Genomic DNA, 23,485 nt, shown 5'->3' with positions numbered 1-23,485 from the left:
TTGGTGTTTTCTAGGTAACATTTTCTCTGAAAACATCAATGAACAAATGACTTATAAGCCAACCAGCTACTGGGAAATCACCTACCATGAAGTTTATAGCATGGAAATTATGCTTTTTGTACTCACAGAAAGCAAAGTTTTGAATCTGCAGAACTTTGGTCCTGGCTTCCATTTCAGAAACTTTGTACAGAGCTTTATGTCAAACAGCCAAGGCCCACAGGAAAGATGTTCCCTTGTTAGTTCCTCATTAATTTGATGGGAATTAGTGGTGAAAATCCAAGTCATTTATGTTAGTCAGGACTTGGACCAGAATGTCTTGACCACAGGTCAGTAACCCGGTTGTGTTTATAGGATAGGGTTTCAACCATCATTTTAGAGGATTAATGAGTTGCTCACTGATTATGGAAATCCCGTCTCTTTATTGTAACCCATAGTTTGGCATGAGACAGTTAGGTTTGGGGCGACCGGCTGATGGTGTTCAGTGTTTCAGTGATGTTCCCCCTCACACCTCGTGTGGCAGTTGGTAATGCTTCTGTTGATAGCATCAGGCTGAGTGCCTAGTAAATCATGCGTCTTGTCCAGAAGTTAATACTGCCAAGGCAATATACCGTAGTGTCCTGTTCATTTACTCTCAGTTGTTTATCCTGTCTTTATAAACATTATCACGAGAAGCAGCCTGATTAACATGTTTTTCTCTCTGTGCTAATTAATAGGTGCTATTATGAATGGAGATATTTCTGAGATAAGATACTTGAAAGTGAGGATAGTTTCAAAGCTAAAAATTTGGGGCAGCATGTTGTTCTATGACATTTGTCATATGCGGTCTTTTCATCTTAAGGGTTATACAGTCAAAGAACCTAACTAGTTTGGATTCTTAGCAAACCCTTAGATGTTGGAAAACAGCAGCTGTTGTGCTCAAATATTGTGTCAGGGTTTTTTTTTAATGACAGAAAAGTGTGTTTTGAACTTGTTTATTTCTGTATGGAATTTGGAAACATGGGGGTTAGTGTTGTGAGGGGTGGGGGAGTGAGCGTCAAGAGTCTTTGACAAGTAATAAATATTATTAAATGTAAAAACTATAAATGACATACAGCTTCCTCTGATCCTCTCCCCACCTTCAAAGGAAATTAATCACCCCTTTGTTCCCACAACATACCGTAAGTCCACCGGTAAAGCACTTATCCTGTGATCACTTAGCTGTGTACGTACTGTCTTCCCATTAGGTCCACGGCAACTTAGGAGCAAATCCTGTGTAACTCGCCCATATGTTCCTAGTACAGACAACTGGCACAGAGTAGATCCTCAGTAATGCTTGTTGAAGGAAATTTTTTTTTTTAATTTGCTTTTTAGGACTGCACCTGAGACATATGGAGGGTCCCAGACTAGAGGGTCGAATTGGAGCTGCAGCTGCAGGCCTACCGCACAGAAACACCAGATCTGAGCCGTGTCTGTGACCTACACCACAGCTCACAGCAACGCCAGATCTTTAACCCACTGAGCGAGGCCAGGGATCAAACCCACAACCTTATGGACCCTACTGCTGAGGAACGATGGAACTCCAGGAAATTGAATTAATATTTTTGTTGCACTTTAGCATAGAAAAGCCCTGTAAGTCTTGGTTTTTCTCTGAAATACTAGGTATTACATATATTATGTATAACTGTGATATCAAAAATAGACCTCACAGCCTGTCTGGGAGTTCAGTAGATGTGTCTATTTCAATAATTAAATAGTGTTGTAGAGAATAATGTTTCTTGGATCTTTGTTCATTTTCTTTCCTTTTATATGCACATATTCAGCTGTTTCTTTTGTGACATGTTTAAATTTATGTGTATTTCTTTTTCTACTTTGATGTTCCTTTCTATTTTCAGTCATTGAACGTACTTTCCATTTTTTTCTTTCTTTTTCTCCCCCTTTCTTCTTCATCTTGTTTATGTTGTACGGAATTGGCAGCATATTGTCAGGGCAGAAATAGTGAAGTACCCGGAAGAAGATTATCAACATACCAACTCTGCTCAGAGTAGGATCTGTTCAGTACAGTAGTGCAGGTATTAATCGGTAAACTATGGGAATTTGGGGGAGGAGGGTGGAGAGAACTAGTGAATATTATCTTGTTCTTTATTCTCTATGAAGAGAGACATTCAAATGATTCTTGTACCTTATTGGGAATTAATATTGTGTAAATCTTGTTTCAGAACTTTGAAAAATTGATTCTTTGCCAGCAGACTTATGACTTAAGAAATTGGGAACAAAATAACATTTCAGTTACTTTCAAATGTATTTGTCTTTATGGTTGTGTTTATTACATGTGCAGTGAAGTGGAGAATTGAGGCAGTTATTTCATTATTCATTCATTACCGTTTTTCCTGAACTAGCTTGGTAATTGAAAGAGTATTTTTAAAGTTTGCCTTGAATTACCCTTCTTTGTCTGCTTGTGTGGCAGGCTTAGTAAAAGATTCGAAAACAGTAAAGGATCTATTTTAATTTAAATTATTGCTTAGAGGAATTCCCTGGTGGTCTAGCAGTTAAGGACCCAGCCTTGTCACTGCTGTGGCTCAGGTCACTTCTGTGACGCGGGTTCCGTCCCCGGTCCGGGAACGGCTGCATGCTGCAGGTGTGGCCAAAAAAATGATAATAAGTTATCACCTAGAGAGGAATGTTAGGGTTTTTGCTGAATTCACTATTTAAGATATTCCTTGAAGTGTGTGCTCGAGGGAAGGAAGGAAGGAAGGAAGGTCTAAGTGTCTTTTGGTTTAAATTATTTTAAAACTGTGAACATAAATAATTTTCTAAATGTCTCATTGTTCTGTATTTTGTTAGGATCATTATTCATAAGTAAGTTAGGGATTTGGGAGAAAGGTTTTAAAAATTTGAAAAAAAAAAAAGTTGTGTTGCTCAAAACATTTTTTCTTTATATGTGACTCCTCTTTCACATTTATATCTCTTCTCACTAACTCAAGTTGATAAACATTCTAAAAAAATTAATGGCTGGGTATAATGATCTATGGAGGTATTAATAATGACATTATTTATTTTGAAATGGTGAGGTCTTATCTATGAATTAAAGTGTGTAAATGATTCATTTTAATTCCTTTGCTCTAAGTTACAACCAAGGCTTCAGTTTTCTTATTGATTTGCCAGTTTTTTTTATTAGATTTGTGACAACCTCAAGTTCATGTCACAAACCCAGAGAAGACTCCATAAAAGAAAAATCCCAGCTCCGTATTCGTTGGTTCTTGTTGATTGTTTTAATATCAGCCTCTGCTTCATTTGTGATGTCTGTCACCAGGAGTTCACCAGAGTTCACAGAATAAAAATAGACTTTAAGGAGCTCTTTCTAAATGTTCCGATGTCCTGATAATAACTCTGTTTTCTTTTATGACAGAGGGTGGTGAAGGCAGATATTGTAAACTACAACCAGGAACCTATGTCAAGAACTGTTAACCCTCCTAGAAGCTCTATGTGTGCAGTTCAGTGAGCGCGTTTCTCTTTTGTGTTGATTGTTCCGGCTGCCCTTCGCCTCTGTGTGGGCCTGAGGACCTCTAGGAGCTTGTTTTATCAGTGACCATCTCTGTAGTTCAGTTAACACTTTCCTCTCAACTCACTTCATCATTACGTGTTGCCTTAGCCACAGGCAGCTCCTTGGACTGGAAAGAATTCAACTTCGGGACCACACACTTTGACTTCAACAAGGAAAGCCCATTCTCTGGAATTAGACTGCTTCATTGAAAAAGAATAATGTTGCTTCTCTTTGTGTCCTCACTTCTTTTTTCCCTAATCTCAGTTTTTTTTAAACAAATATAAAACCTATCCAAATCTTGATCATCAGCCAGGATTTTGCCACAGCACAGTTTCATTCTCTCATCAGAGCTCATACCTGGTAAAGTATGCCTCGGAGCGCAAACATTTAAACAAGTAATATATTTTATCTACAGATACTTAAGAAGGCATTCTTTTGCTGTCTCTTGTAAGTGAAAATATATAAAGCTGTATCTAACTGAAATGCTTGAAATAAAGCTATAATAGAAATATTTTTTTCATTTTTTAAAAAAGGGCCTAAATTGTTTATATTGTAGCCGTAGCTCACAAAGTAGTGAGTATTTGATATTGTATTTTTATTACTGTATCACGGTCATTATGTATTGTTTAATACTCAGGTTAGGGGGCCTTGTGAATTCAGATGAATGTCCAGCTGATGCTCCAGGTAGACTTTCTCCTGCAGACCTCGTAAGAGTACTGCCAGAGGGAGTTATGGCTGTTGTTGAATCACTGTGGGGCGGAGTGTACCTGATGTTCAGATGTTCTTCTCCTACAAATAAATTTATTTAAATTACTTCTTTGGGGAAATTGTCTTTCAGCGGTATTCCCTTTAGCTGCAGAAAAATGCAGCGTATTTGGGTACAAATCAGTGATCTTGTGAAGATCCGTGAACTTCAGTCCCCTAGGGCTAGGGTGTTTTGTTGGGCCGATTCACATCCAGACTCCATAGCCTGGTGCTCCAGGGCTCTGTATCAGCTTCATCCTGCCTCCCTGCCTCTTCTCTGTGTACTGCCTTCCTCGGACTCACTCCCACTGCTTTGCGATGCTCTGCCTTCCTGTCTTTGCTGCGCTGGTCCCTCTGCCTGGAATTCTGCCCCCTCCCCAAAAACCTGCCTTCCACCAGCCAGCCTTCAGGCACCATGAGGGCAGGACCCTGTCCTGGTCTCAGTTGTGTTGTGTCTTTGTGCTCAGGCACAGTGCCTGGTACATGGGTACTCTGTATTTGTCACAGTGAAACAGGGTGAACACTGCCCCTCCGCAAAACCGTTCCTCGTCTCCACAGCTGCCAGTTCCACGTGAGTACTTCTCCGAGGCTTCCTGCTGCGGGTCGCAGATATTCATGCCCTTGTGTTTTATTGTTCGTGGACCGAGACCTTATTGAAGGACAGTCCTGGCTCTGTTCTTTCTCTCGTCTTTCACGAGTCCCTAGCAGGGTGCCTTCCTCATAGGAGACCTGCCACAAGTGTGCAGAAATTTTGGACATGTAATTTTACAGCTGTAAGGGATTTTAGAAAACTTGTTATTTCACATCTTGTGTGGCTGAGGGCACTGAAGTTTGGAGAGGAAGAGGAACTGCTAGAGGCGGGGAAGACCTGGTGGTTTGGCGCTCCTTGCTGTCTCGGCGTGTGGGGGCCGGGGGGACCGGCGGGCGTGGGTGGGCGCCACGAGGTAAAACCATGTTTTTTTAAATTTTTTAAATTTTTTTATAGGAACTTGTCAGAGGTCATCGAATCACAGAGATAGATCCCTAGGTAGATCTTCTGTTTCTTGGGCAGGGTAACACTTTTTCAAGAGTGATTTGAAAATTTTTAAAATTGGGAGTGCAGTACTTATTTGGCAGTGAGTCTAATTTTTCCCTATTTTGATTTCTGTTTTTCATTTTATAGCAACTAAGCAGCCTTTTAAGCCTTTCAAGGTGGCATGCCCTTCAAGATAGTTCAGTTTATCCTTCCTTTCACCATCTTTCTAATACATGCTGCTAAGTCCGCGAGGGCCTTGAGGAGAATATAAAGTTTAATAAAAAATTTCAACCCTCAGAGTTCCCCTTGTGGCTCAGCAGGTTAAGAACCTGACGTAGTGTCTATGAGGATGTGGTTTCGATCCCTGGCTTTGCTCAGTGGGTTAAGGATCTGGCATTGTGGCAAGCAGTGGTGTAGGTGGCACATTGCTGTGGCTTTGGCAAAGGCTGGCAGCTGCAGCTCCGATTTGACCCCTGGCCCAGGAACTTCCATATGCCGCAGGTGCGGCCCTAAAGAAAAAAAGAAAAAAGCACCAAAGATTTCAACCCTCAAGGACCTTAACAATCTAGTAGGAGAGATATTTGCTGTTGCACATTTTAAAGCTGTAATTGATTGAAGTCCACTATTAAACTAAACTCACCCAGGTTTTACATTCAGGAAGGGGCGAGGCCATGCCTTTTTTATCGTTTCATATTATTTCTACATCTGTGTGAAAATTTGAGGTTTTTTGCAAAAGGTTTTTTTTTTTCCCCCCAGTCCTAATTACTGCAGTAGTGAAAGGTATGACTTAACACATAGGTAATGATTGTATAGGCATCTGGAGGAGGCAGAGAGAAATTACAAAACGTCTATGATCAGACTTTTTATTTAAAAATACTTTATTTATTTAAAAATACTTTTGTGTTTGTTTATAAAATCAGAGCACTGAATGGGACTCTGGGCAGAGGGCAGGAGAGAGAGTGGCCTTTGTAGTCTTGCTTTGTCCAGGGCATTTCTAGGCACTTGTCACATGAGCTGTTTTATTTTCCCAGTGGTCTAAGAGAACGGTGTCATTGTCCCTGTGATGCACATGAGGACTTGATGGCAGCAGGGAGTGAGCGATTACAGCAGCTCTGTCCTCTAGGAAGCGGCAGAGCCACGATCCCCGCAAACCATTTCTGAGTTAGGGTGGACTAGGCTGGCTACTGGATTAGGTGGCCTTCCTTTGCAGAGATCACACAACTGACCTCCCTGAGAGTTGACCAGGCCTGGTGTTACGTTGTTCTTTTGAAGAGCGGTGATGACCCGTGTGGGCGCACCCACTCTTTCATGCCGACCCTCTAGACCAGCGAGCAGCGAGTGTCCAAAGAGGCTGCTGGTGGTGAATTTGCCTTCTGATCACTGAGGTGATGACGGTAAAGTGCCTCCCCTGCCTTGGGTCTCTGAGTTTTTTGGTGTGTGTGTTTTATTTTGATGTTTGTTTGTTTGTTTTAGGGCCGAACCCATGGCGTATGGAGATTCCCAGGCTAGGGGTCAAATCGGAGCTGTAGCTGCCGGCCTGCCATAGCCATAGCAATTCAGAATCCAAGCTGTGTCTGTGACCTGCACCACAGCTCATGGCAGCACCGGATCCTTAACCCACTGAGCAAGGCCAGGAATCGAACCTGCGTCCTCATGGATGCTAGTCAGATTCATTTCCACTGAGCCACGACAGGAAGTCCCGGTCTGGTCGGTTTTATGTCTCTCTTTTGCAGGCTCGACCAGTCCTCGAGAGAGACTTTGGCTCAAAGAAGCAGGCACAGTGAGCGTGTAGTAGAGCAAAGGGCCAAAGCGGATTTCTGAATTCCATATTACAGTTTTCCCCATACTTCGGGTTTTATTTTTGAAGCAAAAACGTAGGATTCATGCTTATTTTACTTTGACTGTTACCTCTCCTATCTACAGTTTTTAATTTAAAAAATTACAAGTCTTCCCATCTAGTTTTAGGCACTTTGTCTCCTGAAGGCACATGCTATAAAGTTTCAAACACATTGTGGTCACTTCTGCTGCTTATTGAACTTTTGAAAACACAAAAGTTTTCAGCCAGAACTGGTCATTGGATGCTGCCTTTCAAGTGCACCCTCTATTATGTGTGGCCAACCGCTCTGGAGTGGTTTTTGGAGTGGCGCAAAGAACTCCTGTGACTGCTTTATTATTCCAGGAGGAGGTAAGCCAGGGCCCTTTAAAGTTGATCTCTGAGACAATGTGATGAGGCATAATAATTTGTGTGTTGTTTAAAAATAGAAAAGTTTTCTGGCTGTAACCCTTGCTGGTGATTGCTGTAACGTTGGACATCCTGAAAAACAGTCGCAAGGTTCAAAGGATATGGAAAGGCAGACCTGTGAGGTTGTGGCAGACATCTGTCTGTGGCCTCCCCAGCATCCTGTCACCACTTCTTCCATCAACAGTTTCCTGATTTCCTGATGGAGCCCACCTCCATTTTTAGCCACTCACAGCTCTAGGGTGGATCCCTATTAGCTTAAGCCTATTAGGATATTAATTCCTCTTGGCCTCAGTGATTGGCTCCAAAATGAGCTGTTAACTCCAGCAGAGCTAATGAAGCTGGAGGAGACATTCGCTGAGGTTTCTGAAAAAGAGAAAAGAAAGGAAGAATGCTTCTATCCCCTGAAATTTCCAGACAGACACTTTCTCCACTGGACTTGAATGAGAAGGGCTGTAGCTCAGAGCAACAGTGGCAGTGTCTTGAGGACACAATGGGAGAACCTGCCTAAGTACAGAGCTGATGCCGAGGGAACAGAGGTGGCAAGTGGGAGAATCCCAGGCCCAGACACTGAGCCCCAGATCAAGTGCCACAAATTGTTTAACAGCATAACTCAGCTTCCTCGATCATTTGGCCAGTGTTAGTCTAGTTTTTGTTGTTGTCGTTCTTACTTTTTTACATAAGCAACTGTTATGCACCAGGGCCTTTGCTTGGCACCAAAGACAGAGATGAGCATGCTCTGTGTTCTGCCCTTAAGGTCTTAGTCTAGGTACATGTATAACTCATCAGACTATAATCAGACTGTTAAAATGCTTCAATAAAACTGTAGTATCATCTAGGAAGATGTGGCTTAGTGGCGAGTGAAAAAAAAAACATTTTAGATAATGGGAATCAGGGTCAAAAATAGAATTGCCTCTTCAAAGGTTGATTAACGAAGTCTTAGACTGTGTTAATGCAAAAAGAATCTCTGTTCTCTGAGTTGATTTGTGCAACATGAACCACCTGGAGAATCCTGATTCCATAGTTTTAGGGTGGGGTTGCCAGCATGCTGCCAGGGGATACTAATGTGCCGGCCTTGGATAACACATGGAACTGCAAGGGCGTAGGCCATGCCTGCGGTCTCTTTCCTCTTATGAGAGCCCTTGCTGAGAAGGGGCACATTCTGGTTATGGTGAAGGGATCCAGTGTCACATTAGACAGTTGAAGGATGTACGCTGAACATGGAAAAGGAAAGGCCTCAGAGAGACTCTGATTGTCATCTCCAAAAAGGCGAAAGACCAGGCTTTAGGAAAGATGCAACTTCCAGTATAAAACCTATAGGACTCCAGGAATAGGATGGATAGGCAGAAGCTGTAGAAAGAAGATTTCAGTCCAGCCTAAGAAAGAACCTTGTAGCCATCTGCTTTATGAAGTGTCATGTCACATGGCAGAGTTGTAAACTCATATGGCCTCAGGGGCTATCTAGGTAAATAAATGAATAAAAAGCAGGTAAGAGTATAAGACAGTAACAAGTGGGGGGTCATTTGGAGAGCCTGTGCCTTTCTAAAGCTGTTCCATTCCCATTTTTAAAGTTATATTGGAACTTTAAAAGTGGGATAAAGCCATTTTTAAAGCCATAAAGAAGAACAAAATAATGCCATTTGCAGCAACATGGATGGAGCTAGAGATTCTCATACTAATTGAACTAAGTCAGAAAGAGAAAGACAAATACCATATGATATCACTTATATCTGGAGTCTAATATACGGTACAAATGAACTTTTCCACAGAAAAGAAACTCAGGGACTTTGAGAACAGACTTGTGGTTGCCAAGGGGGAGTGGGAGGGAGAGGAGGAGGGAGTGGGATGGACTGGGAATCTGGAGTGAATAGATGCAAATTATTGCCTTTGGAATGGATAAGCAATGAGATCCTGCTGTGTAGCACTGGGAACTATATCTAGTTGCTTATGATGGAGCATGATAATGTGAGGAAAAAAGAATGTATGTGTGTATGTGTGACTAGGTCACTTTGCTATACAGTAGAAAATTGACAGAACACTGTAAGCCAACTATAATGGAAAAAATAAAAATCATTAAAAAAAAAAGTTATATTGGCCAAATAAAGCCAGTGTATGGATAGGGCCACTGCTAGCCCATATCAAATCGTGCCAATTAGAAAGAAAAAAATGTTCCTTTCTTAAGTCACTTTATTTCCCTCATTTAGAAAACTGTCACACTATTATGTTAGAACAGGTCACTTTACTATCCTGGAAAATGGGTGATTAAATCTCTAAGACCTGTGATGTGAATAGCAGCGCTATCGATGGGGTGAATTCTGCCTTTTGGTGGCCAGATCACAACCCTTGTGACTGTAAACCCTGGTGTCTGTATGTAAAGTTAATGAAATCAGGAGAGAAAACGATTTGTCAAACTTTTTTGGAGAGCAGAATTATAGTGTCAAGGCTAGACCTTAGGGGCTCAGGTGCCTAGTGATACCGTCTCAGCCCTCAAGTCTGCAAGGCATCCTGGCATCAGAGGAGTCAGGAGAGAGTCTATCCTGGTAAGTGGTGGGTGGAATGCTGAGAGCAGCTCGGTCCCCTAGACAGAGCTAAGGGAGTGGTCAGAACAGATTGACAGAGGAAGCAAGGCTTGGCCTGCAGCCTCCCACCGCCTCACCCCCAGGAAGTGAGACTTTCTGTAGAGGAGGACCCGTGGGCTGAGCTCAGGCCCACATACATTCCATTCTGTCTGGCCCTTCATGTCATCACTTTTCCACACTGGAGAGCTGGAAAGGAGAGGAAAGGCAGACTATTTGTTTCAGAGTCCTGCTTCCAAGTTATAGTGAATGTCCTTGAAGTGGACTCAGGGCTGGAGTTCGGGCTGAGGAGGGCAAATATCGTTGGCCCTGTGCACGTACAGCTGAGCCACTCGTACCTACGCCTTGTCACGTGGCCTCCCTAATCCTTAAGGAACCCGAGTCCACGGGTTGCACGTGGATAGGGCTCCTAGCCGTTGTGTCTCTCAGGCCCCTTCTCCTTGTCCACCACTACTGCCCTCATCCCCTGATGCCTGGATTGTTCCAACAGCCTGCTTCCTTCAGAGACCTCCGCCTCAGCTGCATGCAACGGCTGTGAGAATGAATTTGACCCACGAGTTTGAATTAAATCACTCTTCTAACACCCGCCCCCTTGGCTTCTCATGGCCTTTTCCATCAAAGGAAAATAACTTCCTCAGCCTGACATTCAGAATCCTCTAACAGCTGCCCCATCCTGCCTTCTGAGACATCTGTTCATCTTCAACTCTGGCAACTACTTTGTTCTAGCAAGTGGTCCCCACCTCTGTCTCCACTGGGATTTCCTCTAGGGAAAGAGGGACCCTGAAGAGACAAGTTAGAAAACGTGCTCCTTCTCTCGGCGCAAAAATCAATGGGCTGTATGATGGACTAGTCAAACCACCTAGTGTCTCTGGGCAGTTTCCTGGGGCTCGTCTGCGGTGTACAGTTGTGTGCGCTCCTCATTGTCACCGCGGCTCGTAATGGATGCAGCGCAGATATACTGAGCTTTTTGTAAACATCTCAGTTAATGCATGTGTTGGTTGCCTTCAGGTTGGTCCTGGCATGCCCGCCATTGACTTGCCAGCCCTTTGGGTGCAGCCAGCTTGGACGTGAACCCTCTGGCTTTTCATCTGACTGCACCCTCCCCAGAGACCTTCAGGTAGAAGCACCCAGGGAGGTCCCTCCAAATTCCTGATCCACAGAAACAGAGAGATAATCATTAATGTTTTAAGCCACTAAGTCTTGGGGTAGTTTGCTTTATAGTAACAGGTGACTAATACAATGGGTACTTGTATTATCTCTGAGAGATGGGAAAACTGAGGCTCAGGGCAGTTTGATAATCTGTCCAAGGTTGTATAACTGGGGAGTCAGGGAACAGGGATTCAAACTCCGGTCTGCCTGGCTCAGAAGCCTGACTTCTTAGCCATCACATTACACTCCTTACGTGTTACTATCTCTGTGCCTTCTTCATAGTAGGTGCTTATTAAATAGTTTCAAATGAATGAAAAAATTATTTTCATGACAATATGTAAACAGGTTACATGAATATCTATTTAAAAGGGGAGCCTATAAACACAAAGAGTGAAAGAATTTTTGCAGTCTCTATTAACTCAGGTTGGAATTAGCCTAATTTCTTCAAAAATTTTCATCTCCAAATGAAAATAACTCTATCATTTGTTTTGATGGTTGAAGTATTGTAAAATACTTAGAACAGAGGGAAAAAAAAATTAAAATCACTCCTCCCCTGTTCATTGTTGTTAACGTTTTGGTGAAAAATGGTGTCCCGTATATGCGTAAATGCATGTGGCCAGAAGCTACACTTAAATTGCGTTATATTAAATAACTCATTTTGATATTTTCTTGCGTCAGTAAGTGGTGTTATAGACATTTCCCAAATCCATAAAACATAAATAGACATCATCATTTCTCATGGCTTCGTGGTTTTCAAGTGGATAGCAAGAGAATTTAATCATTGTCCTTGGGACATTTGTTTTTTCCCCTCAAGTTTTCACTCTTATTATAAAAGTATGTTTTGTTGAATATCCTATGCATATCTTTCTGTATCTTCCTTTACATATTTATCCTTGAGATAAATCCCTAGAAGTAGAATTGCTGGTTCAAATAGTATTCCTAAGCTATTTTTATAAAATGTGCCGAATAGCTCTTCAGAAATATCATGCAACTTATCCTGCTAATGGCAAGTGAAAGTGTGCACTTCCCGATGACCTTGGCAACCAGAGAGATGGTAAATTCCCCTTGGAAATGTCGTGGGTCTGTTGACCTGTGTAGTCCTCTGCGTGGCACTGGCGTTGCTGACTGCCACCAACAAAGGCAGATATGTATGGTCGTCGAATGGTCGGGAAGACTGGCCCACAGGGGTGTTCTCCTGGAGCCTCTCTCTTGGTCTGACTGTATTTCAGTAATGTCAGATTGTTTCTTTTTTCTTTTTTTCTTTTTTGCTTTTTAGGGCCACACCCACGGCATGTAGAAGTTTCCAGGCTAGGGGTCGAATCTGACCTACAGCTTCTGGCCTACGCCACAGCAACAGCAACATGGGATCCGAGCCACGTCTGCGACCTACACCACAGCTCACGGCTTAACCTTAATCCACTGAGCGAGGCCAGTGATCGAACCCACATCCTCATGGATACTAGTTGGGGTTCGTTTCCGCTGAGCCATAAAAGGAACTCCCCAGATTGTTTCTTATACACATAGTAAATATCCTTAGAAGTCTTTAGTTCAGAATTGTTTATTCTTACTTGAATTGTATAAAGTCACAGCACACAAGTGGCTTATTAAAACAAAAGTAACTCACCTTCCATATAAGGAGCCTTTGTTTTCCTTATTTTTCTCTCCCTTCCTCTGAAGCCTTAGTCCTACCCTCAACGCCTTCCAACCCCAGCTTCAGGCAGAAGTTACCAGGCACTCTTGTGCTCTTTGCTTGTACGTGAAAGTGAATCCTCTAGCTTTTCATCCGACTGAGGCCCCACCAGAGGCCCTGAGCTAAATTAAGCACTCAGCTGAGCTGGAGGCACCACCAGGCTGCAGGCTATTTGTCCTGCTCCCCTTCAAACCATGAACCCTCTAAGGCCAAGAACCCTGTTGTTTGTATCTCCCTGGCATCTGGCACTGAAGAAGCACTCAATAAATGTTTATCAGGAGTTCCCTGGTGGCACAGTGGGTTAAGGATCTGGCTTTCTCACTCCTATGGTGCAGGTTGCTGCCATGGCGCAAGTTTGATCTCTGGCCTAGGAACTTTGCATGGTGTGGGTGCAGCCAAAAAACTAAATGAAGGTTTATCGAATGAATGAGACCTACCTATATTGTAGGTTATCAGAAGCAGTCCACGGCATGAGCTGGGAGGAGCTCTGTCTGGAGACTGTCGACTGAGAGACAGCCGTGAACCGCTCTGTGACTGTGGGCACATTCTCCCATCCCTGTCAGGCACTGTTTCTTTATCTGCAGTGGGTTTGTTAGATGCCGTCAGTACTTTCCGAACCTGGGTGTGACCAGAATCACCTGGAAAGCTTAAAAAAAAAAAAAATTACTGATTCTGGGGCTCCAGCCCAGATGCAGGGCCCAGGACTCTGTCTGGGCCACCCCTGGACAAATTCGTCTCCTTCTGTACCCGCTTTTCCCTTATATGACCGAGAACTCACTGCCAGCTTTGAAGCCTCATGTGCAAATCTGTAAAAAGGGGGATGATAATCACGGGGATGGCCCTGAGACGCTAATCCCGGGGCGGTGGGGGGGGGGGCGAGGACCTCAAAAACGTAAAGCAGTTCCCTACGTGTATGTGAGCTATCGGCCTTTTCTGTCTGCTTTTCTCAGTGTGACGTGGGGTCCGGTTTTGGCTAACCACCCCTAATAAAGCAGCCAGAGACCCCCCCCCCATGTGAGGTGATGCCTTGCTGAGGTCCCGTCTTTTGCTTCTCCCACTGGCCGTCCAGATTCGAATCCCCCTCATTTGTTTCAAAGTTGAGGGTGGGGGGTTGTCTCTTTCCAGCTTCCTCCAAACCCTTGGCTCTTGAGCCAGCTTAACCATTTCCTCTCACCCCACCGCCACCCCCTGTTCTGTCCCTTCTCCCAATCCTCTGACACTTTCTCAGATTCGTCTTCTCCGTTGGCAGGTGGCCCACTCACAGACTGGCGGGCTGCCCTGTGTTTGGGGTCAGGGTGTAGGGCTGATCCCGTAAAGCTGACAGGAGGCTGAGTGAACCAAGATGTGGGTGCTGGCTCATGACTCCTCCCACCACCAGGGGCCCAGGGGACCCCATCTGGTGTGTTTTCCATGCTCTCCTTGGAGGCCCAGCCCTGAAGGCTGTTGGTGATGAGGAACAAGAGAGGGAAGGTGGTGGGAAAGCATCAAGGACTGCCTGAGGAGCCCCTCTGCTCCGGTCCCACCCCAGGCCCTTTGTACGTAGTCGTCACAACAGCCAAGCCTTACCGCACATCTCCATGGCTGTGCTGCGTACCTGGGTCATCTGGCTTAACCCTCGCCCCAGGCCTGCCGTGGGAGTTGCGTTCTCACCTTCCAGATCGGAAAGCGGAGACTTGGAGAGGTGAAATGTCTCATCCAGTGTCACCCGGTCACTGGGAAGTTGAACCCTGCTCTGACAGACTCCGAGTCTGCCCTGCCCGTCGGGAATGGTGTTTGTTCACACTCCATATTTAGCATTTAAATTTCCAGGGAAATGCTTGAACCAAGAATGGGATTTCTTCTCAGTTTTTGGAGCCAAAATTATTTTAATTTTATGGCTAGGAAAAATGTAAACTTACATTTTCAGCAGACCAGAGATGATAAAGTATGCGTTTGTCAAATAAAATTCTTTGCTGTGATAAAGTAAATTATTCCTTGGCCTTGTAAAAAATTAGGCCTCACTTGCACTGTTTTCACTTCAGCTTTCGCTAATATTTCTGTTATCTCCATTAGGGATTACAATGACGAATGCCTTTTATTCGCATCGTTAAGCACTTCAGTGAATGTGTGAACACACAGAACATCATAAGTCACAGGGAAATGAAACAACGTGGTCTCCTAGAAAGAAGAAAAATCTTGGGAGTCTGACAGATTGGGGTTAGCGTCCTGTCTCTGCCACTCTCTAGCTATGCAAACACCGTCAAATTCCTTAGCTTCTCTGGGTCTCCGTTTCCTAATGTGTAAAACATAGATAACAATACTTATCTCACTGGGTAATTTTAAGGATGGAATGAGATGACATACTTATAGCCCTTTGCTTTACACAGTTCCTGGCATGAAGTAAGTGCATAATAAATGTCATGGTTATTACTGGAATTGCCCTCATGGTAACTAGTTGTTTAATGGCACGCCCAGAGCTCACTTTATTAGTCCTTTGGGCTGAGACTAAATTCAGGCCTTCCTGTCTGGTGGGCCCCAGCTGCTGATGTACTTCTGCCCCTGTTAGAAGTAGCGCAGGCAGTAGGCAGGTGCAGCTCCTCAGTGGGCATCATCTGTTGAGATCCTTTTGGCTGCAACAGAATATCCAACTTAAAGTGTCTTAAACAATTAAGAATATTGATCCCCTCTCTCAACAAGTATTCTAAGGGAAAGTGATTCCAGGGTTGTTTAACAAAGATGTCACCAAGTCCCAGATTCTTAACCTTTCTTTTTTGCCATCCTCAGCCTATTGGCTGGCTGGCTCCCTCATGGTCGCAAGATGGCTGCAATAACACCAGGAATCACATCTTTACAGCACAAAATCCAAAAGTAAGAAAGAGAAAAGGGAGCCCATCCCATCTTCATGCCTCCTTTTGATAAAGAAGAAAAATGTCCCCAAAGCCCCACCTTCTAGAAGACTTCTCACCCCTTTTGTTGGCCAGAATTTTATCAGAGGCTTAACTTAGACCAATGGCCAGGGAGATGACTAAGGTCAGGACTCTCGACTCTGGCTGAGACTGAACTGGGGAGTCTTTAAAATACATACAGATGTCTAGGTTCTATCCTTAGAGACTGACTTCGTTGGGCTCAGTTGGAGCCCTGTTGTGCACACACACATGCGTGTACACGCATATGTGTGTGTGTGTATGTGTGTGCATGCACGCACTCCAAAGACTCTAATGAACATCTGTGGTTGAAAATCACTGGTTCAGACTCTCCAAGTTTCACCCCCTGGGATGGGGAGCATCCTAGTCTTCAGGGAAGCACATGGCCATAGCATATCTGAGCCAATTGACGTTCTGGAAAGGGGAGTGTGGCTATTGGGTAGGTGTCCAAAACAATCTGCCACCATAGGTACGTTAGGGCACCTGGATTAGACCACCTGGAATTGTGAAACAAATCTGCTGAAATCTGACAGACCTGAGAACTCCGGTTCTACCCCCTGTAAACTATATTTTGTTAACTGAAACTCTCTGAGCCTCCGTGTTCTTATCCAATCAATAAAGAGAACACTGCCTACCTCTTGGAGTAGTTTGGAGGTTAAATGAGAGCAAGGAAGTGAGAAAAGTTCACGCTAGTTCATGTCTCCGGAGGACAGATTTTCCTATTCCACATCAGAAAATATAACTGGACGTGCTTGCAGCCCTTTTGGCCTGTCCAGTGTGGCTGTGACCTGAATACTTGACCAAAGCAGCAACAGCAGTGCTCCTCTGTGCTATTTAGACAGGAGGCTTGGCGCAGGGTTGGTTAGAACGGGGCCTTAGGCAGGGTTGGGTGGAAGGTTTTGGTGACCATGTAGGAAAGAGTGAGGTGTGAGTTCTGGCTGGATGCTAGGGTATATCAAAGCCTGCAGAGCCTGTGCCTAACTGCTTAATGGAAGCTCTGGGGATGGCTAGCCTCCCCCTTGTCAGCCCAGTGGCCTCTTCATCTGCCTACCAGCCAGGAAAAGAGTCAAGCGTAAAGCAGCAGTTCATAGAAAGGGGTTGCCAGGTCAATGAATCAATATGTTACGGTTAATCTGTTAAAACAGCAAGGCTCCCCATTTGTAAACCTCGCCTTGATAAGCCCTTTAGAGCATTTACAACCTCGGAAAATGAATGACTTCCCACCAGCGGCCCTGGAATCTCTGTCCCCCTGTGCTTGCCCGGATGACCTCCCAATTCAGCTTCGTCTAGCCCGGCCCGATTCAGTCCTACATGTGGACCTACCTGAGCAGTCTTTTGGGCTTCTCTGGGCTGGGGACCAGGGATTTCCAAGGAGGGGGATTTGGGGGGGCCTCGTCTTTAAAAGGCTCAGAGAATGAGGGATGAACTAATTCTAGGAGCGTTCCCAGTATAAGGGAGTGATTATGGGCCAAAAAGTCAGGCAACTCTGTGCTTGGAGCCTGGTTCTCAAGCTCAGTGCTAAGTGGCCTTGGTAAGTTAATGAGCCACAGTCTATGTAAGTTTAACTTCTCTGGATTTAATGCCACAAACTTGGTAAAAGAGCATGAGAAGAGAGACAGCTGTCAATAGTGAGCATGCACCCTGGAGTGAAGGGTGGTGGTGTGTTGTCTGAGTCGGTTTTGGTTCTGCTTGTGTCTCGTGCCACCGACATCTTGTGTGTGATTCAAGTGTTTAGGGCACATGCATTTGACCATGGACCTCTAATGCCTTGCTTGCCCACTTCAGAATCCGTGCCCTGTGTAGGATGGGATGCCAATGTCTCTATGCAGCCTGACGGCGACACTGCCTGGGCCATATGACATCATTTTCTCTTCCAGCATGGGAGGCTCCTTAGGGAGGAATCTGGTTCTTCTCTAGCTTTTGGCTGCCCTTGCTTCTTCTCTCCCAGGACCTCCTATAGACCCTACACTTAGTAAGCGCTAAGATTAACACTCGGTGCCTATCTGTCCCCACCCCATTCCTAAATGGAGGCTGAGCGGGAACACTCTCTCAATTCACATTCTTCTAGCCAGTTCCCTCTCTAGGATTCCTGAATTTAGGAAGAGCCCAGTGGCTCAGGAAGGAAAGATGGGAACAGATTTTTTTTTTTTTTTGATGATGATGATATTCAAACTCTTGGCTACAGTATGTCCTGGAGTCCAAATACTTGTGACATGTCTTTGAGTGAGATTGAGCATCCTTATAAGAAACTCACACGCTCACCTAAGTTAGTTCAAGGTGGGCTCCACTACCTGCAGCCAAAGGAGTCTTAAGCAGCATAATAATTTAGATGAAAAAATGATCTGATGTCATTTGGATCAAATGTTCAAGGTAGGCTCATTGGCAGAGATTCAAACAGTCAATCCTGCCTTAAGAGTGAACCCCTTTGGGAGTTCCTGCTCTGGTACAGTGGGATCAGCAGCATGTCTGAGGTCCCAGGACCCAGGTTCGATCCCTGTCCAGACCCAGCGGGTTAAAGGATCCAGTGATGCTGCAGCTGCAGTGTAGGTTGCAACTTTGGCTCAGGTCTGATCTCTAGCCCGAGAACTTCCTATGCTGCTGCCATCTGCCATCACGCCTGTCATCACTGCTTCTTCACCTTTTCTGTCCCAGCCTTTCCCCTGGAGAATCTGAAGATTGCCCCTGGCTTGGGAACAAAGAACCGCCTCGGAGCCACAGGACAGCTTCTGTCCTCACCACAGTGCAGGTGGCCAAGGTGCCAGCCAACCCTGAAGTCGGCATATGTTTCACTTGACCCTCTCCCTAAGGTCTTGCCTAACTCTGAAAACATAGTTAAGACAGTGACTTTAGCGGGAGAACGCAGGTGTTGGAAGGAGACAGACGTGGGTTCACATCTCCAAGCCTTCTTATTAGGGAAAGACAATTATGGAAATGGAACTTCAGTCTCTACTACGTTGATGTCTAAAACGGGGGTGACAAAACCTACTTTACAGATTTTTGAGAATCATGAAAACACATCACATGTGTATATATCTTATTATGTGCGAAGATGACAATATCTACATATCTACATGTACCCTTTATTAACTTTAGAATTTTGCGCTTGGGTTTGGGCTTCAATGTCATCATGTACAAACTATGTGACACCTTGAGCAGGTTACTTACCTACCAATGAATGGGGACAAGACAGGATCACAGGGGCTGAGGATGGCAGTAAAGACCAAACGGATCAGCCTCTAAAGAGCTTCCAGGAGTTCCTGCTGTGGCAAAATATCATCTTGGGAGCACTGGGGCAGAGGTTCAATCCCCAGCCTGGTACAGTGGGTTAAGGATCTGGCATTGCTGTAGCTGCAGCCTTAGGTGTTTTTGTCCTCCTCCAATCTCTCTGTGCCCCTAGTCTCCATCTCCTTGCACTCTGCTGTCTTGCCCAGACTTTGCATGTGGGTGTTTCCAAGAATCTCATTCTTGGCCCTCTTGCCTTCCCTTCCCCTCCCTTCTCTTCCCTTTTCTTCTCTCACTTGAGAGACTCTTTGTCTTGAGTTTCATTCTTTCTCAGTTTAAACCACTCTCAGTAAGTTGCTCACCTCACCCCATCAAACCTCTGTTCCTACTTCGAACCCTTCTCCTATGTTTATTAAGCCTTCCATCCTTCCATTTTGTGCATACCTGTTAGGAGATTTATGTGTGCCAGGATTTGCTCTAGATTGGATTCGAAGGTGAACAAAGCACGCCCTTCTCTGAAGGCTCACATGCCCACTGGCTTCAGGACATCTCCACTTGGATGACATGCACACAGCTCATACCGAACTCATTCTGTAACTCATTCTCCCCCCGAGACTTACTCCGGTGTGTATGCTAATAGTTAATGGTATGACCGTTCGGCTAGTTGCTCAAACCAGAAACTTGGGGGTTAATCCTTGACCAGCTCTAACCTCAATCTCTCTGCCCTATGATTCTCTCAAGGAATATTCTGGATCTATGTGCGGACCCTCTACCTTCTCACCACAGCTCCACCCTTGGCCCTCGTCTCCTACCTCTTCTTTTGTAAGAAATTTTTCATGGATTTCAAGGCCTTTAGGAAACAGGGCTATATGGGGAATTCCCTTTGTGGTGCATTGAAAACGAATCTGACTGGCATCCATGACGATGTGGATTCGATCCCTGGCCTTGCTCAGTGGGTTGGGGATTCAGAGTTACTGTGAGCTTGTGGTGTAGGTCACAGATGCGGCTCGGATCTGGTGTTGCTGTGACTGTGGCGTAGGCTGGTGGCTACAGCTCCGATTTGAGCCCTAGCCTGGGAACATCCGTATGCTGGAGGTGCAGTCCTAAAAAGCAAAAGCAAAGCAAAACAAAACCAAAAAACAAAAAACAGGGCTATGTGTCACGCCCTGGTTAAAACTTCTGATGGCTTCTTACTGCATATGGGATAAACGGCAGGTCCTCTACCATGATATCCATGTTTCCTATGTGTTCAGACCCTTGCTTACCCCTCTGGCTGATTCCTCTGCCATTCCGTGTTTTACACTCTGTGCTTTATAAAACACCGAGATGCTTGTAGCTCAACCATCTCAATTGCTTGGTCGGTGACTCCCTTTGCTTTGTAATCCCCTACCCTAATTTCTCACTTATCTAGTTCCATGTTTTTCTTTAAACCTAACCTCAGGCACCATCATCTCAAAAAAGCCTTTCTTGATCCTCCCTCTCCACCTCCCTGGTCTTGGTCACCTGGGGTTCTGCGCAATCCTAGCAGCTGATGTCGTTTTCACGACACACATCACATTGTTTATCTGTTCACGAGTCTGTCTTCCTTAGGAATTCAAATAAATTGAAAAAATTAAGTTAAAAACCCCATGAATGTGTCTAGCCATTTTATGTTAGCGACTGATTGCTCTAGCTCAGAATGATTTGTGGGTCTTCTCACCATAACACCAGGGGAGAACGTGTCCCCAGGATTGTCCGAAGTTCCCAGTTGGGCCAAGAGTTGGGATTCGACCTTTGACGTCCCGGCTTCCCATCCCAGGCGCCGACTTTGCGACCGCAGCAAAGCTCCCAGAATTTCAAGGCACTGGACAAACTCTCTGCCCCGCAGATTAATTTTAGAGTCATTGAAATTCTGCCAGCTCTGGGGGGAGAGATTGGGAGCCAGGCTGACAACCAGCAAAGGAGGAAATTGCTCTGTGTCTATTTCAAGATGAGAGAGTTGCAACCACGGTGCCTCCCCCGGTGATGCTGTTCGAAAAAACATAAATTTAATACTTTCATGAAACTCAATCTTCTAACCATAAGTGTTTCAGGGCCCTCTTTGATGTTCAGGAAAAGTAGCCTGGTGCCAACCAATGTTTTTTGCACATAGGGTGTGAATGCCGCCTTGCACACCACTCCGGCATCTTGGGTCCCCAACTATCCAGAAGGAAGAGGTAATGTGTGTTTCAGTACCTCCACAAACACCGGTTCAGTGTCTGCTACATTCCAAGCACACTGCACTGCTGGAGGTTGAGCACAGACTCGGGGTCAGTCGAAAATGTGTTCCGATCCTGTCTTGGCCCCGCTCTGGTCCCCAGTCTTTGGCAAATCCCTCTTTCCTGCGAGCTTTTGTCTCCTTGTGTGTGAAATGGGTTATAATGTCTCCCTTTCAGGGATTCAGGAAAGATTATGTGAGGTAAATAAGAGTCTATCATGGTGCCTGGTACCTAAATTTTTTTTTTTTTTGGTCTTTTTAGGGCTGCCCCTGCAGCATATGGAGGTTCCCAGAATAAGTGTTGAATCAGAGCTGCTGCTGCCGGCCTACACCACAGCCACAGCAACATCAGATCCGAGCCGCATCTGTAACCCATGCCACAGCTCACAGCAATGCCGGATCCTTAACCCACTGAGTGAGGCCAGGGATTGAACCTGCATCCTCATGAATCCTAGTCAGCTTTGTTTCCGCCCGAGCCACGACGGGAACTCCCAGATCTTTTATTTAAAAGAGAAACAAGGAGAATCCAGTCCCCTGCAAATACAATTTGAGCTGACAAGTATCATTAAGAAGCATTAGGGATGCATCAATTAGAAAGGCATTTGGCTGCAGAAACACAAATCCAGGGGCAGATCAGTAAATTATTAACAATTAACTCTCTGGAGAAAAATAAAACCCTGATTTGTAGTGTTTGCTGATTTCCATCGTTCAGATACTCCCACCATGGCTGGTTGTAAGCTTCCAGTGAGATGGAACTGAATGTGGCGTGGCGATGATGCATAGTGTATTCTGTGTACATGAGACAGAATTGGGAGAAATATGATGTCTCCACCCTTCACATACAGTTGTCTCCAGAACACAGATAGTAGTAAAACTCGTAAAATACTTAGAAATCAAAGAGTTCTGAGTGTCTATTAACTTTCTTTTTAATGTGATTTATTTGGCTGTAAGGTTGTATAACTTGGTTTTTAATAATGTCCATGTTTAACAACTGGCCCATGAAGTTCCGAAAATTTTGACTACCTCCTTCGCAGGAGCTGGTTGAGTCAGCCCCGGGACACCACTGCTCAAAGTCCTGCTACAGTGACTTAAACATACCACATTGTATTTGTCTCCTGTGACAGGAAGTTGAGAGGTGGGCAGCCCAGGGCTGGTGGCTCGGTGAAGCCACCAGAGATGCTGGCTCTGCTCTGCCCTCCTGAGCATGCATCCTTCATCCTTGGGGGTTGCTGGAAACCTGCAAGAAGGCTGCCCTCCTGCCGGATCCTGAGTCCACAGCCCATGCAGCAAGAAGGGGGAAGGAGAGAAAGGGCAAAGCCTGTTTATTTGGGAAGAGGCACTGTGTGGTTCCTAATGGCGGCTGGAACAAACGGCCACAGACTTCACACAAAAACAGCAGTGGCTAAAAACAACCCAAGTGTAGAGTCAGAAGTCCAAAAGGATTCCCAGGAGGCTAAAGGAGAGGTGTGGGGTGGGCTTTTTTTTCTGAAGACTCGAGGGGAGAATCCATATCCTTGATTTTTCTAGCCTCAGAGGCCACCCGCATGCCTTGGCTTGTGAATCCTTCCGAGGTTCAAAACCAGCAGTGGCTGGTTGAGTCTCTCATCCCATCGCCCTGATGTTGCTGTGGTCACGTCTCCTTCTCTGAGTCTCCTGCTCCTCTTTCACTTATAAGGACCCTTGGGGGAACATGGGACCTACCTGGATCATCCAGAAGAATCTCCCCACCTCAAGGTCCTTGCCTTTAACCCCTCTGCAGAGTCCCTCTCTCTAGAGACGGAAACATATTCACAAATTCCAGTGCTTAAGACATGGAGAACTGTGGGGGCATTATTCTGCCTACCACAGACTCCTTCCCCAGGGGCGATTTCCTGTCTCCTGCTGGCCACACCTGGACTGTCACAAGGCCAGCTCTAGTTCAGGGCAGGCCAGGAGATCAAGTTTTAGCTTTTAGAGCAATACTGAAAATGTAGCTAAGGTAGTAGGGCCTGGAAATGACCCTTAAGACATGAATGCCAAGCAACAGTGTCTGCCTCACTGGAAAACAATGAACAAATAGCCAGGTCTATCCAGATGGTGATACACCTCGGAATCTGCTGTTTGACTCAATCTGCTATTTCACGCAATAGAATTATTTTATTTATTTAATTTTTAAGTGATAAAAATATTTAAAAAAATAGACGACTATCCT

General features: G+C 45.0%; 1 protein-coding gene across 3 annotated transcripts in view; it reads left to right on the top strand.

Moving 5' to 3' along the window:
* Window positions 1-23,485, top strand: part of RAB28 (RAB28, member RAS oncogene family) — a 170,707-nt gene that overhangs the window by 88,334 nt on the left and 58,888 nt on the right. Inside the window, exons 7-8 of one of the 3 annotated variants that reach the window (XM_047798052.1) lie at window positions 1,954-2,048; window positions 3,386-3,480. The exons of 1 other annotated variant lie outside the window; for it this stretch is intronic. In XM_047798052.1, the coding sequence (XP_047654008.1) occupies window positions 1,954-2,043 (90 nt within the window). In that variant the 3' untranslated portion in view covers window positions 2,044-2,048; window positions 3,386-3,480. Of the gene's footprint in view, window positions 1-1,953; window positions 2,049-3,385; window positions 4,334-23,485 lie in introns of those variants that run through there. One more of the 3 variants, XM_047798051.1, reaches the window with a different exon arrangement.

Source organism: Phacochoerus africanus, chromosome 10 (genome assembly GCF_016906955.1).
Source record: "Phacochoerus africanus isolate WHEZ1 chromosome 10, ROS_Pafr_v1, whole genome shotgun sequence".
Taxonomy (NCBI): Eukaryota; Metazoa; Chordata; class Mammalia; order Artiodactyla; family Suidae; genus Phacochoerus; species Phacochoerus africanus.
This window is presented reverse-complemented; position numbering and strand designations above follow the sequence as displayed.